Source organism: Vulpes vulpes, chromosome 4 (genome assembly GCF_048418805.1).
Source record: "Vulpes vulpes isolate BD-2025 chromosome 4, VulVul3, whole genome shotgun sequence".
Taxonomy (NCBI): Eukaryota; Metazoa; Chordata; class Mammalia; order Carnivora; family Canidae; genus Vulpes; species Vulpes vulpes.
Window position 1 is genome coordinate 56,012,337 of NC_132783.1, and position 16,993 is coordinate 56,029,329.

General features: G+C 35.9%; 1 protein-coding gene across 50 annotated transcripts in view; it reads left to right on the forward strand.

Moving 5' to 3' along the window:
- MAPK10 (mitogen-activated protein kinase 10) overlaps nucleotides 1-16,993 on the forward strand; it is a 299,098-nt gene that overhangs the window by 207,667 nt on the left and 74,438 nt on the right. For 36 of the 50 annotated variants that reach the window (XM_072755734.1, XM_025998146.2, XM_025998147.2 and 33 more), the window contains 5 exons: nucleotides 8,056-8,185; nucleotides 12,189-12,247; nucleotides 13,053-13,191; nucleotides 13,996-14,161; nucleotides 16,639-16,710. In XM_072755734.1, the coding sequence (XP_072611835.1) occupies nucleotides 8,056-8,185; nucleotides 12,189-12,247; nucleotides 13,053-13,191; nucleotides 13,996-14,161; nucleotides 16,639-16,710 (566 nt within the window). The remainder of the gene's footprint in view (nucleotides 1-8,055; nucleotides 8,186-12,188; nucleotides 12,248-13,052; nucleotides 13,192-13,995; nucleotides 14,162-16,638; nucleotides 16,711-16,993) is intronic. The other 14 variants (XM_072755744.1, XM_072755722.1, XM_072755746.1 and 11 more) reach the window with 1 other exon arrangement.

The following is a 16,993-nucleotide window of genomic DNA, read 5'->3' on the forward strand; positions in this document are numbered from 1 at the left end:
ATGTAAAAACAGTGCCATTAAAATGGTTTTAAATTAACTTATTCTTAAAAAGTAAACTAGGGCAGCCCAGGTGGCTCAGCGGTTTAGCGCCACCTTCAGCCCAGGGCGTGATCCAGGAGACCGGGGATCGAGTCTCATGTCGGGCTCCCTGCATGGAGCCTGCTTCTCCCTCTGCCTCTCTCTCTCTCTCTCTCTCTCTCTCTCTGTCTGTGTCTCTCATGAATAAATAAATAAAATCTTAAAGAAAAAATGCTGATTGCCTTTCTGAAACACCTTTATTTTTTTGATTCAATATCAGCTTTGTCTCTAAATTTTTGTAATAAAGTGAAACTTGCCATGTATTCATAAAAATATTTACAAATTTTGGTACCTATAAATTCTATTTTTTACTTATATAGAATTGACTTTTAACATTAAATATGTTTTAGGTATATGCAAATTATATTTTGATTTGTAGAATATTGCAATTTATTTGGACCCAATGTGAATTACATTTGTATCACAACTAATTCAAATCCATTTCTGCCCTATAGATTTCTTAATTTGGTAAGAAAATTGGTTTTAGTATGATGATATTCTCCAAAATAATTTGTATTTGTGTTATTGAAAAAAGTAAGTAATGAGTCTTCTATGTCATTTTTAACTAAGATTTTAAGTTTTCACACTATTGTTAGATGTTTCACCTTGAATTTTCATAAGCCTTATTTTGAGTCATTGAATTGGATAAATAATCAAACTATTCTTGAAAAGTACTAATTTTATATTTGAAGCATTTGGTAAAATATAAAAACTTGAATACTTACAAAATTATTTTTCTGCTAATACAACACATTAACAGCTTTGCTTAACTTTTTGTATGTATCCAAAAAAAGGAAACACTTAGAACTTAAAGTGAACAATACTAATTTAGAATAAACAGCCATTTGACCTAAATGAAAAGTCCTGCTTCAGGAGTAACCTGTAAGTGCATCTTTTGCAGGTGCATGTATTAAATTATTGTGGTTGGGCAGTCTTCTTTAAATAATTACAGACTTTGAAATACATACTGATGTTCCTTTAGAAGAATGATTTTCTGGTTTTCACTTGGTTGTGCCTAAGAAAACACAAAGAAATGTAAATTCAGTATATAGTATTCCAGTTAAATATGTATTCTCAGTTTTCTTTATTTTTGTCAAAGGGTTTATCACAAAAGGGTTAAAGAAGCTTTACTAGACACTAAAAAAGTAAGTAATTATAGCTTTATGCCACACAAATGGCAAAACCCACATGCCAAGGATATTCTGACCCACATACTCTGTGTGATCTCTATATGCAGATTGACCAGCTTCTGTAGCCTCACATATTTCATAGCAAGCCAAACTGTAAATTTCCAAGTTTCCAACTTACCCTATTGAATGGCAGCCTGGCAGCTTTGTGGACTCTGTAGGTTAAAATATGGGTATGAACTTACATGGGTGGTGCACTGAATGGTCATGAAGGGCAACAGGGTGAGCATGAGACAACTTGTCAGAAAGATAAAAATAGAGCAAGAGAGCCAGTACCTGCATGCACCCTATAGCCCCATCTCACCAAGATGAAGCAATTTCTCTCTGGGAGCCTTCAGTTTCTTCTCCAATGCCATCATCCCATCCTGATTTCCAATAACATGGCTGCCTTATGTCTAGGGCAGCTGTCTTCTTTAGGTTCATCTATTTTTGGTGGTGATGAGTTTGTTTAGCTGATCCCGTATTCTTCATTAAGGTTGTAGGTCTTTGTGAAATGTGCCCTGTCAGTAGTTCACTGAAGGGAGGGGCTTCTGAGTGCCTTGCTGCCCCTACTTCAACTCTGTTGTCCATCGAGTGGTTTTGGTTGGAATCTATGAAACTAGGCTTGGTCATCTGGGTTAGTTTGTTGCATAAGTGAAATGGCTTTACTTGATGTTGAGCTCTGAATGTAGCTTTCGTCCATAATCAGACCCTGCCTTTTGATTAGAGAAAGGTCCAGGCGAACTCCATGCTTATTGCTGTGTTTGGCCATGAATTACTGCTTGTCAAATGTTATATTACCCAGAAAATACCTTTATGAGGTGGTGATTGCATGCAGGAGATTTATTAGGGAGTGTTTCAGGGGTTAACACCTGTAGAAAGGACAAGAGGCAAAAGTTCAGCTGTGATGCAAGCTCAAAAGAAGCCTCAGCTTCTGAGAGTTCTGAAGATGGAATGAGCCTTACCAGCTGTCCTACATTGGAATGAGGTGGCCAGACATTTATAACCGCAGGTTTATCAGTCATTGAATGAAGGCCTCCCATGAAGAAAGTGTAGCCTTTAGTTAAGCAGATCTTTTTGGATGAAATTATACCCAACAGAGGTTAAGAGCTGAGGGTTGTCTGCTGGTAGCACTCTCAACAGCTGGGATAATAAATCCTTTATTCCTGGAGGGGAAATCTTAGCAATGCAGCACAGCACCTATACTTCCCTTTGATGCACTAATGGAATTCTATCATTGGCTTTTTTTGAACATGCTGAGAACCAATTTGCAGAAAATCAAAAGTCAAAAGTGCCTAGGGCCCACAAGAGTTATAGTGTATCCCTGAAAATTGGACATGGCTAATTCTAGACTTTCCATCACATAATATCACTAATATTTTTCTTACTTAAGTCGCTGTTAGAATTCTATTGCTTGTAATCAAAAGCTTCCCTGACAAAACATAAGCAAACTATTACAGCTAAGCGATTTAATGACAAAAGCAATTAATCAAAAAAATCAACTGTTGACTTTTGAGGGGGTGATTAGGGAAGGCTTCTACTAAGGAGATGATATTTGGGCTGAAACCTGAATCACAAGATGGAATCAAGTAAGTGAGGATGTAGGAAGAGCTTTCCTGGCAGAAGGAGGAATGATTACAAAAGTCTTGAGGCAGAGATGAGTTTGGCAGTTTCCCCAACACTGTTTTCCATGGTGGAATCAGTGTCTCCACAGAATCTCTAGGGGTTGTAATGTTTGGGCACAAAAGTGAGATATTTGAGGGCACTGGGAAGAAATTTTTTTGGGTAGCTTTCAACTAAAGTCCAGGCCTTTGGAGAAGGTCACATGAGAAGCCTATGGAAAAGTGAGAAAAGAGCAATGAAAGGTACAGCATTTATCCCAGGATCGAATTTGGTCTGCTGGTCTATGGCTTAAGATGTTTAAGATACTGTAATGATAAGGTTTTTAAAGTTAAAAAAATTAAAAAAAAATTTAAGACATAAAGTTCTCATAAGGCCTAGAGATATTTTTTGTTTTTTTAATTTTTTTGGCCCACAAACCTGTTAATATGATCCTTTAAATGTGAAAGGAAAGGGATCAAGAAAATTATCAAATGAACGATTATTTAAGACGAAGAATATTTGTAACAGCAGGTTGTCTGCAATTGCTAGAAGGAAAAAATAAAAAAACAAAAAAAGCCCTGATAAATATATTGAGAATAGTAGTTGCCTGCAGAGAAGTGTGTGTGCCTGTGTGTGTGTCTCCATGTGTGTGCTTATATAAATACACACAAAGAAGTAAACTTAGCTTTATAGCATCATTACATGACAGGAGCATAACTACAAAAAGCTATGTCCTTCTTTTTAAAATAAATCTGGTAGAAGTGGAGGTGAGTTAGTAATGTGAGTCAAGAAATTGTGGAAAATTTTTAGCAAAATTGCTGGAAAGTTGCTGGAAAATCTTCATAAAGATTTACCTCTTACCTGCATGAAGAGAAAAGAAAAAAAGTACTGAAAGAAAAAAAGTGAGGTGCTAAGAACCAAGACTCTAAAAAAGGACTCGAGAGTAATGGAGAACTTTCAGACATTCATTTGTGACTATACAGCACCAGTGATGCCAATTTGCAGATGTATTTGCTAAACTGCTGCCAATAGTCACTGAGGAATTATAGAAGATGGGAACAATTGTAGTGTCATCCAGGGTTCATGGCAGGAGACAGAAACATTTAAAGTAGGCAAAGATTTAATACGGTAAATTGGGTGCTTACAAAATCATTGGAAGGCCTGGAGAAGTAGCCTGTAGTCTGGGTTTCTTGGAATGACTCCCAGACACTAGAGAGCTGAGTCACCACGGGACCTCCCACCTCTGAGAGTATCATGATTGTAACTGAGATTTAGGAATCATAGAGCTGAAACTGTGTACTTGTTACTACTGTTGTCACTATTCCACAATGCTGGTGACTGGGCCCTGGAACCTGGACTCCCCTGTTGCTTCAACCCCTCTTCTCAGGCAAGAATTTGGAGAATGAATCACTGCTTGCAGAAAAAAATTTTTTACATCTCCATGAGACCTTGATTGCAAACCAAGAAATGGCTGAAAATGACCATTTTCACTTTTGCCTTACAAATCTCTCATAGTTGCGTCTTTGTGGCAGGACCTTATTGGAGTATAGAGCACTAGCTGCAAAAGCATCTGGGAATTGTACATTTAACTCCCAAGGCTCTTCCATCCAAGAAGACATGATAAAAGGTGGCAAATAAAAAGTCAATGAGCCAAACCGCAGTATTCCATCTCACTGTAGACAGGCAAATGTTTTTTATTTCTTGAAAGGGAAGAAAGAGAGTCTAAGAGACATCTGCTGAGCTTGACATTGGTCTTAGTATTGGTTAGAAAAGACACCCTGTGAGCCATTAAGAAAGGACATAGCAATCACTGAATAAAAAGTTCATTAAAAACAAATAATACTAGATAACTTATTAAAGTGGTAAGTAATAGAATTATATGGCTATACTATATCTAGATTTTAACAAGACTTTTGCTCTCAGTGTTTATATTTACATCATGGGACAAACTTGGGAAATGTGGCCAAGAGAGTGATATAGTTGAATGCATTTGTAATTAGTAGAAAGATGAAAAACTGATGAGTAGTAGATACATGTCCAATTGTAGCACATGCCATAGCAATTTTTAAAAAAATATTTTATTTATTTATTCATGAGACACACACACACACACACACACACACACACAGAGGAAGAGACATAGGCAGAGGGAGAAGCAGGCTCCATGCAGGAAGCCTGATGTGGGACTTGATCCCGGGACTGGGACCTTTCCCTGAGCCAAAGCTCAATTGCTGAGCTACCCAGGCATCCCCACCATAGCAATTTCTATTTTATACTGACCTGCACTACACAATGACTCCAACAAGAACACTGATTTTAAAAATAGCAATAGTCATTATCTATTAAGTGCTTACTCTAAGTGAGGCACTATAGATACATTATTACCTCTTTTATTCATTACTATTATTTTGTCAGACTGTTATCTCCATTTTGAATATGAGGAAGCTAATGACAGAGAGTTAAGTGGCTTGCCCCTAGCTCCACATCTAATAAGCAGCAATGCTGAGATTCATACCTAAAACAGCTTCAAGGAAGAGTTATCAGGGGGAGGGAGAAAACCACATTTCTGGAGGAAACTGGTCAGAACATCCCAAGAACCCCAGAGCATGGCATTTTCTCAGCTGTTCCACATGAAGTTGGAAGCTGGCCCACTGTCCTGCAGGATCTGGTTGGTATCTCAGGCACTCAAACTCACAATGACAAGTCTTCACTAAAGGTTCACATAAAACAATGAGATGCCAATCTACGAAATAATGAGAAATGCCATAGTCAAGCTGACCAAATGTAGATAATATTCCTGCATGCAAAAATCTGAAGGACAGAATGACCAGAATGTTGACTACAGAAAATAGAGTCAGCTGGATCAGAGGATGCTGATCAGAATGCCAACTGTCCATCGTCTCTGACAATCACAATGCAGAGGTGAACATCTCCCTGGACCTACGTGGAAGGGCACTTCTTATTTAATCAGAATTTGCCTCTCTGATTCCTTTCTAGGCTTGCATGACTGATTGCTATTCTTTCTTTAGATAATTTAATGAGTTCAGCTAAGTTGTTTTGGCCTAAAATTTATTCTCTCTTTAAGATACTTTTTTTTTTTTTAATTTTTTTTATTTTTATTTTTATTTTTTTTATTTATTTATGATAGTCACACACAGAGAGAGAGAGAGAGGCAGAGACACAGGCAGAGGGAGAAGCAGGCTCCATGAACCGGGAGCCCGATGTGGGACTCGATCCCAGGTCTCCAGGATCGCGCCCTGGGCCAAAGGCAGGCGCCAAACCGCTGTGCCACCCAGGGATCCCTCTTTAAGATACTTTTTAAATCAATTTCCTGCTGATACAATTTCTTAACTTCAGAAAACAAGTTTATTCCTGCATTTCTAAATTCACTGTTGTTCTTGGGCACTACTTAAAAGATGTAGGTCCATTTGACTCTTTCCTTTACCTGTACTGCCATTGGCAGGTTAACAAGAACAGAATCAGTACTGACATGAAGAGTTTAAAAGCAGCACAGATTTTTAAAAGATAGTATTTTTAATTAACATAGGCTCAATTTGAGTCAATAGTATGTGAAATTATTATCAACAATGTCAAGACAAACTTAGCTGTATTAACTGTGTCAGCAGAATGAAGGAGCTAGTAAACGAATGAAGAAGCTGATAGCTCTACCCTAATCTTCACTGACAGTCATGCCTTGATTAGCAATGTTTATTTAGTTCAGGATCAACATTTTCAGGTATCAACAGACTGGAATATATTCAGAGGAAGTTGACCAGATGGTGATAGGCCCTGAAATCACATTCTGACAAATGGCGGTAGGACACTGGTGATGTTTGGCTTGGGAAGGAAAAGCGAAGAGCTATTGGGTGCTTATAGACTAGGCCAAGGATTGTGGGCAGTCTTTAAGGATTTCAAATATTATGGATGTACCATGATGGAAAAGGGAATACTTTATTTTGAGAGTTACCTTGGTAGGCAGAGAAAGTCTGCAGAAACCACATGTCTCTCAAAGAGAGACAACTTTGCTTATCAGAAGATGACATTTCTAACTTTCAAAGCTGCCCAACAACATAATGGGCTTGATATTAACATATCATGTTTTTGGAGATGCTCAAGCAGAGACTGGCCAAACTTTTTCTGGAGATAATTTGGAAGAGAATAAGTATTACATGGAAGAAGGGACCAGATGAACTATAAGACCTTGTTCAACTTTATCCCTCTAGTCTTTCATTGTCTTACAGTACAGTAACCCCTTTTTAATCTTTTAGTTTAGTAGTTTAGTTGCATGGACCCTGAATGGTTAATGCCATTTCTAATTCAAAAGATTAATTGTAGGGGACACTGATTGCTGCATTTTTTCCTGGCAATTAAGAAAAAATCCAGCATCATCTGAAGCTGCAGGGATGGGGTGGGGGGTGGATTGCAAAAAACATTCTGTGAATGAGTCATTAGGTATAATACCAAAAGAGACTCACTTCCTTATTTGATCCCCAGACCCATGTATTCTGAGTATGGAAGGAACAGTACTGTATATGGATTGCTTTTCAAAGCATGGCAAATTTTAGCTCTCAAATAGTTTGAAAGCCTCAAATGTTTATAGCATTCATTTATTTCTTTGAATTTAAATGCAGTTATTTATGCTTCTAAAACCCCTCTGATTGCATTCCTTATTTTGAGTTTTGTTATTGTTACTGTGCATACTTTAACATCAACCAACCTGTGCATTCATGGCAATGAATAGCATACCTTAAAATCTGGCTCCTGTGAATGGGAAGGAATAATGTTCATTTAAAATAACCAAAAAATGATCTGGTTTTATAGCTAGAGAAAACCTAAATATCACACATTATTAGATGAGAAATTCAAGCCCAGAGAGACAAAATGACTTGCCATATCCACATGGCTGGACCATTAGAAAAGAGAGCACTTTTCTTTGTTCTTTTGTCTCCCACTCGAGGAGGCAATTATATACTGGGGTTTTTTGGCAAGATACTCTTCTTTTTTTCTTTTCCTAGCAAGTAGAATGATTTGATACTAGTCATTTTTAGATCTTTATTTACAACCTAATTGGCATGTGACTCGAGGAGAAGGTATCAGAGTAGGAATCCAAAATAGTATTTTCTTTACCTATATCCTCTACCCATATAGTAGGCAGAAATTCTAAGGGCTACTTTGTTCGTAATTCTGGACTGCTCTTGGATCTCTGCAGCGCTGCGTATGATGCTGTTCTTGACAGAAATGTGGCCATTAAGAAGCTCAGCAGACCCTTTCAGAACCAAACGCATGCCAAGAGAGCTTACCGGGAGCTGGTCCTCATGAAGTGTGTGAACCATAAAAACGTGAGTTGTCATTTTTAAACTTCTGGCAGTGGGAGGTTGTGAGATTGGAGGAAAAAAAATCCGTGCCAACTTGAGTAGGAAAGGCTTTCTTTACTTTGTAATTTCTGCCTGTTAAGATTGTTTATCCTTCCATATGCTACATTTGATTTCATTGTCCTCATGATAGCTTTCTGCTTAAAAATCATCTAAAAACCATATGGCGTTAGAGGGGATAAATTTGATAGATATTTCCTGCTCTGAAACTAACCGTATTTGGTTCTCTAGCTCCAAATTTACCAGGGAGCTCCATTTTTTCCCAAAATAATAAAAAGCAAACAAATACAAAGTTAAAAAAAAATTCTACAGAACACCATGCTATATTTCTTTATAATTTAAATTTAATTATTAACAGGTGAAAATTTGTTATCCTCTTTGTCTTTTAGCTCTAGTGGCAGTGGCCTTCAAATGTTCACCATACACACTGTGCACAGCGTCTCGTTTTTTGTTAGAGTTGGGCAAATGTGTGGACGTATATCTACAAAGCACTTTGGAACAGGATCTTCAAGAGCATTTCTCTTGGGAACTCAGTAGGGTGTACCATCACAGGACTTCCTTCTGTTTCAGAGTATAAACTTCTTTAACTACAGACAAAACCCTCTAGAACTCTTTCTATGCTCCCATTCTTAGTAAGGCAAGATGAGAGAGAATTCATTATTTTAATAATGACTATTATTAATAAATAACTGATATAGTGCATATAATTTATTACATCTAAATATATAATGAAACGAAAAGATAAATTATGATAATAAAACTATAACAGTAGCTATTATAAGTCCCTGAGAAAGTTTTTCTGAAGTATGAAAATCACACCAGATAAATGAAATTATCAGTGCTGTCTTATAAACAAATGAATTTGTTGTGAGGCTAAGCATCTCTCAGTGGCTCTAAAGAAGAAGCAAATGAACGCATGAGAGTTTAGTTGGAAGATATTTGAAATACAAATATGTGAATTGTTTCTCAAGTGACAGTGTTTTTTTCTTCTATTACTTTACTCTGATGACTATAGTTCAGTCATTTGACACATATTGTTATCAGTGCCCCATGTGTAGATCAGATGCTAAGATTATAGTAGTGGATATAACAGAAACTAATCCTTGCCCATGTGGAACTCATGTTGTCCTGGTGAGGAAAAAAGTCCATCTGACTGGGTGATGGGCACTGAGGGGAGCACTTGATGGGATGAGCACTGGGTGTTATAGTATATGTTGGCAAATCGAACTCCGATAAAAAATATACATATAAAAAAAGAAAAATAGGCAAATGTAGAGAAGGTCAGATGGTGATAAGCACTATTAAGGAAAACAAAGCAAAGAAGGAAAATTATTCTAGTCAGTGCTGGATGGGTGGGCTAACTTTTTAAAGTAGATTGAGTGGGAAAGGTCTCACTAAAGAGGCAAACTTTATGATGTACCCATCTCTAATTTGGCCAGGCAAGGAACATGGTACTTCTAAAAAGGAATATATAAACAGCGGAAAGGATGATTCATACGAAAAGTCATTCTACTAAAGCAAATTGTTCTTCCAGTATGTTAAATAAAGGCAGGAACAAGATTAACCACATGGCCAATGCAATCTATTTTTATGATAGCAGAGAGGATGAGAAATACCATGGGCAATGGAAAATGGATAGATAAAGGCAATGAAGCAACCGTATGGGAAATATTGATAGTTTGTGTTTTCATATATTTATATTTCCCTAGTCTTCCTTCCCAGCCCCATAATACAATAAATACATTGTAGAGAAATTCCCACGCACTTTGCCAGCTTGAGGGAATCCTATATTTTCCCTGTTCTTGACTGAAGCGTGGAGGTTCTCATTTAAGATACCTAAAAAGAAGTTCCCAGTTGAAAGGATTATCTGTAAATGGCTTTCTACCTGCTACCCATCCCTTTTATGTGTGTATGTGTGCATGTGTATGTCTAGGGAAATAAATTTCTGGAACTAGTTAACAGGGAGGAAGTTCACTTGTGACCAAATGTAAATTCCACAGGAGTACTTGTAATGCTAAGTAAAAGCAGTCAGAATGCAGAACTCTGTAAATGCTCTGGAAAGTAAAGTAAAACAGTGAAGTAATCCCAACTTTAATAATAGAGAAGAATATCCATTTAGAAAATGAATGCTCAATTCTAGGAAGTGATGTCTAATGTGATTGTGAGACCAGGACAACAGTGATTCACATCTACATTTTAAAATGCTGGAATAAAGGAACTGAATCAGATTCCTGCATGAAATTGTTGAACCAAAATGAAAATACCTGTGATCCTATGTTTCTAAAGACACGTAATCTCCTTGGTTATTAGAAGGAATTAGCATTTACAAGGGAGCAAAGAAAGAAGAAAATCAAAGAAGATGAAGGCGATAAAAACAAGACAATAGGAAATGGGAAAATAAGAATAGATGGTGGAGAATTTACCTTTTAAAATAATCTAAAATAAATAAATAATAAAATAATCTAAATTACATTTAGAATACCTAGATTATTTATTTTCCAGGTTAGCCTTTTTCCATATTTAAAGGTTATTTGTGTATGGTGTATGTGTGTGCGTGCACAGTCTCTGATGTTTTTGTTTGAGGACATATCAAAATGAATTACTTTGCAAAGTTGATAAAAAACTAGAAAAACAGGCCCACTATATATGTGTGAGATATATACCATGAGAGATGTATCACATAGACATTTTTCAACGCAAACTGTCAGTAAATAGAAAAAGGCACTTTAATCACAAGTTTTAAAGATATTTTGAAATAATTTTATTTCTATTTGAGTATTCTATACCTTAAGGTTGTTTTAAAAGAAGTGATCATGGTTTTATATTATAAAAATCAATATGTTATAGCTATTGCCATATATATGTTGATGTATATATATTACATATATGAAAATATTGCATGGTATTGTGATTTTTTTTTGTCAATAATTCCTCAACAAATGAAACTATGTGTGGCCTGAAGCATTCCCTAAACTTGACTGCATTTCTCAGATATTTAATCATTTTGTTTCATTTTTTTATTACTTCATGTTTCCATACCACTATGCAGTATATTTGGAAATGTGACAAAGTTGTTTGTTTTTTTGTTTTTAATTTACTTATACTAGAAGGTAAACTTCTTTGCTACTTAATATATAAAATAATGAAAGCAGGAATAAAAATATTTAAGAAACAGAATTTCAATAGCTTTTTAAATACATTTTCTTTTTTTTTTTTTTAAGATTTTATTTATTCATGAGAGACACAGAGAAGAGAGAGGCAGAGACACAGGCAGAGGGAGAAGCGGGCTCCATGCAGGGAACCCGATGTGGGACTCCATCCAAGGACTCCCGGATCACGCCCTGGGCCGAAGGCAGGCACCAAACTGCCGAGCCACCCAGGGATTCCCTTAAATACATTTTCTACTAAATTCATTATTGATAATCATCTAGGATAAAACTTTTCCCAGGATATCATTATAGCATTAATTTAAATAATATTTGTGTGTGAAACGGAAGCAAAAAAACTCAAGTAGCAACACACACAAAAAAATATTAAATGAGAGTGTTCATTAGAGGAAAAGCATGACCTTGCTACATTTTAAGTGTTTTACTGCTGCCCATTTTTCTTACGTGGCTTTTCTTTTTTTGCTTATTAATTACTTTACAATTCTATATTCTACCAAGGAGAATCACACTCTAAAGCAATATATCAATTATATATCTTCTTTGATTCTTCCTTCTGCCTAAGAATTTGAGCTTTTTAATTGTATTTAACCTGAAGACATATATCATATGTTCTTTCTGAATACATTTTTCACTGTTCTAGGAGATAGTTCTAGAAATTTTTTCTGACTTTTTTTTTCTAATGTAGCACTAGTCTATGACTTTGAATTGGATTAAATACTTGTTTAAATATGCTTTTTAAATAATTCATTTTCTCCCTTTTTCTTTCTCTTCTTCCTCTGTCCTTTCCACTGTTTCTCTTCCAGATTATTAGTTTATTAAATGTCTTCACACCCCAGAAAACACTGGAGGAGTTTCAAGATGTGTAAGTAACAAAACTCTTGAAGGAAAGGATAGCATAGCACTCAAATAACTCAAGGGAAATTGACAAAATCAGTGGATGAAATCCCTTGTAAAGATTAAAGGAAGATAGATGCTACGGGCAAATGAAAGGGAGCCAGTGATAGGACAGAAGGTTCTGTTTCTGGTATTACTTTTAGGAAAGATACTTCTGCTTCTTTTTGTCCTTCTGGTGCTTGTGCTTTGTTGTCCAATGTTCTTGGTTCAATCAGAGAAGATTTATTATTTATCATGTATTTTTTATTATCAATTGATCCTATGAAACTTCTAGAATTAATCTATTCACTCTGAGAACTTATAAGAGGGACATGTTAAAAATCATTTTAAAATTGTTACTTCTATTTTTGTGGTGCCTTTGATTTTGTGCAAAAAATATCTATCTAGAAGATAGTGACAACAGAGAAGTGAATCCTCATACATTGTATTATTTGACACAGATACATCGCATTTAATGGGAGATGCTATTCTGATTTTTTTATTTGTAATCATAATATTTGAGAAAGAATTCATAGAAAACTGAGGACAAGATATAGGTAGAAAATATATGGGCCTGAACCAAACACTTATAAATGCTGCTTCTGCTAGTAACCTTGTGATAGAGTTACCATGGCTAACATGTGCAATACTTGAAAGTTTTCATATACTTAATTCAGTCAAAGGTAGAGCTGGGAAGTTTGGAAGACTTACAGATTTAGGAGGAGATTCTGACCTCTTTGAAGGACTTCACAGATCTTGTGATTTGGAACTAACCTTGTGGATTTACCTTCCAGTTACTTAGTAATGGAACTGATGGATGCCAACTTGTGTCAGGTGATTCAGATGGAATTAGACCATGAGCGAATGTCTTACCTGCTATACCAAATGCTGTGTGGCATCAAGCACCTTCACTCTGCTGGAATTATTCACAGGGTGAGAATTCCTACTCCAGAATTATAATTAAGATGCTTTTGGAGAAGAGAAAGAGCAACTGTAGGTTCTTTTCTTTATGTAGGAAGGGTAGGTTGAATATAATGTACTTACTCATTTCTTTTACAATAGAATTAGCACAGAGTTCACTAACATATAGAAGAAAATTTTAGCTATACTGTAGCTGATTTCATTTAGCATTTTGTTTCAGCTCATTGAGAGTCAACTTCTGAGAAGCCTCATGTTTTCTAGCTCCGTGATTGGCAGAGGTCATATGTGCAGCTGAAAGAAGACTGTTCGTTTCCACAGTTTGTTTCTGGCAACAGAAAGACAGCTGCCCTGATCTGCTCTTTTGTCAGGGCTAGAAACAAAAAATAAGCTGAAAGGTTTATGTTGCCACAAGGAAAAACCTAACAGCTGACAATAAATGATATGTTTATTCTAAAACCTCTTCCCAAGATGAGCCTAAATTATAAAATTGATAGCACAAATCTTTTCTGGGTTTGAGAAGCTTTAGAAGATACCTTAAAAATATAAAAAAAAATAGTTGTAACTTCTTTAGGGCAGTAATCATTTGTTCTATATAGGGCTTTGCAGTCAAGGGGGCTTCCTGTCAGTACTATTGCAAGACTGCCATACTGATTGGGTAGATAGAAATCACACGTTCCAAAAAACAAAACAAAAAAAAAAAAAAGGAAAGAAATCACACGTTCCAAAAAACAAAACAAAACAAAAAAACAAAAGGAAAGAAATCACACGTTCCATTTGCTGCTGGCTTTTAATTTCTTCTCTTGTTCCTATCGCCAGGATTTAAAGCCAAGTAATATTGTAGTCAAGTCTGATTGTACATTGAAAATTCTTGACTTTGGACTGGCCAGGACGGCAGGCACAAGCTTCATGATGACTCCTTATGTGGTTACACGTTATTATAGAGCCCCTGAGGTTATTCTGGGCATGGGCTACAAGGAGAACGGTAAGGAGGCTTCTGCATAGCAGCCACAGAAACCATGAAGAAAATGTGTATATGTTTTAGACGGCAAATGGCAATGTTCTCTTTCATGTATATGAATGTATCTTTTTAACAGGACTGCCAGCTTTCATATTCAAAGGGTTTTTTAAAATACTACTAGGAGGAATCACTCATTAAAATGTGAAGGATGTTTTTGAAAAGTAAGCTTTGCTACAAAAACACTAACATATGTTATGGCCAAAAAGAATTGTGGATAGAGTCTGACTAAACAGTCAAGCAGATATTGATTAGCACAAGCTGTTGATATTGAGAAAGATTGATGTTTGGGTTGCAGCTTAGTTCAAAATGAGTATGAAAGCAGGAAGTAGTCTATCTGTTGCACTTGGCTCTATGGCTATCTTAGATTGATGGCTCTAGCCCTAGGAAAAGACAAAAGGATGTCACAAATCCTTGGAGCGAGAATCTTTACAAATGCTCAATGAATAGTCAATTTAAAATAATCCAATTGTTCAAGTTACTTAAGAGTTTGTTTAATGCTTTAAACTGCTCTGTGAGTAATATTTAGGATAGCAATTACGTAGTAAATTTTTATAAATTCCAAATCATGGGAAAAATATTAAATTTTACATTACTGTTTTCATTAAAAATATCTGTTCATGTTCATGTATTCATGAACAGTTTAAAAGAAAGGGTAGAAAGAATCTTCAAAATGTATTGCGATTTGATTTTATGAAAGGCTTTATAAGATATCTATTAGAATGCATTGCCATATATTATTTTGAAAAGAACATCTCTAACAAGTAATGTAGCATATTAAGAAATGTGTCCAATAAATTTAAGAACTAAAATTGTTTTAAATTAGGATTGTATATATATGTGTTCAATGTACCTTGCATGGTTATTTGATGTTTTATTCTATTTGATTCCTAGCACTCTATTTTTATAAGTTTTATAAAAATAATTATCCATGTATTTTCATGTGCAAGTGCTACAGGGTAGCTTTATGAAAATTCCCTGGCCACCAAAGTTTTAAAAAATTTCTTTGTGTACTTCCAGATTAGAAAGTGGCCAGTACTTTTGTGCATTTGTGCAGTAGAAAGGGAAAAGTCAGCTCTTAGGAAGGTCAGGTTCACTTTGGTGAGCGATGGCAGGATTCTGTTAACCTTTAACTTGAAAGAGGCAAATCTAATCCTCTTCCCAAGGTATTAATACCACACCTAACTTACTCGGAAAAGAAGATATTTGTATACATTTTTCATAGCTTATTTGTAAAAAAAAAAAAAAATCAAAGGGGAGCCAATTAAAAAAAATCAAGAAATCAAGGATCTACTGAGGTCTGGGGATAGGGTCTGAATTTGCCTATTACGGTGTTACAGATCTCGGTTGCACAAATGGCATGTAATTTCCTCCCTCTTCCTTCCTTCACGAGAAGAAGGTTGCAAGTTACTGCCTTAGTTTTTTCACTCTCTAGATCTCTGAAGGTATAGCTAGCACTTGTGCTGCCCACTTGCCTGTGAGAGGAAGGTTATCATGCAGAAAAACCCGCTTGTTCCTACATCAGGCTTGCCCAGCTATCCCACGCACCTAACCCTGCCTTCCTTCCCCAAGGAGCATCTTGGCCTCATGTTTTTGCCTCAGAGTTCCCTTGGTCAATACTGAAAAGCAAGTTGGAAGAGGGTAAAGATTGGTGAAAGAAGGTGAAGCATGTTTGGTTAATGAGTATGACAACTGAGAAATAAACAAATAAATAAAACAATTTTTAAACATCTTTAATACTTCTTTTTCGCTTTACTTCCAGATGACTCCTTTACATGTGCTAATTGATCATATCTTTATCCTTGAAATACTTCAAGTAATAAAGTAAAAAAACTGATGCTTATTTACAAGGAAAAGCTCTGAACAAAAAGCTAAGTCCCGAATACCAGGGATTCCAATACTTCTGCCTTTAAGCCACGGTTCTCGCTGTTTCCTACTTTCTTGGATTTGCTTACATGTACCTTGTTTTGAACCAACCAACCAGCCAACCAACAACCAAATAGAAACAAAGGGAACCAAAGAGTGGTCTCTTGTTGCCCTATTCCACCTAACCGAGTGGAAGAGAAAATGGAAACAGCCACCCCTCCAGGATAATTAAGATTATTTTTGCTACATTCAACAAATAGTCGAAAACCCTTGATGGCTTTTAGCCATCACTTGTTATGGAGATACTTTTGGGGTAGTTTCTGCTTTTCTATGTCACCCCTTTATGGCCCTACAGAGGCAACTAAAGTACCCATAAAGTATTTTTTTTTAATTATTTTGAGTTCTTGTTAAACATTGTTAATGTAATTTACAGTGGTTTTCTTTTGGGGGTAACTTTTGGTGGGAGTCAAAAATTGTACCTTCTAATCAAACTTCTTTTTCCTCCTCCTTCAGAGATCAATTATCTTAGTTAACTTTACTTTCCTCCCTTTTCTTCACTTCCCTCTCTCCTGCTCTAGTGGATATATGGTCTGTGGGATGCATTATGGGAGAAATGGTTCGCCACAAAATCCTCTTTCCAGGAAGGGACTGTATCCTTGTACCTTTTGCTGCAGCTTTACCTGTTTTGTTCTCTCTCCCTTTAAACACATAATGATTTTACCAGGAGAGTAAAGATAGAAGCAAAAAGTTGGGTAAGTGGTATAATTGTGATTTTAAAAAAGTGATGATTTATATAATCTGACCAGTACTGAAGACTACCTACTGCAATGATTTGTTTTAATTAAATTTTTATGAGCTTTTTTTCTTTAAAATATTTTCTTGTCTATAACTCAAAATAGCAATGCTTTTTTTTTTCATAAATAAGAGAGGTCA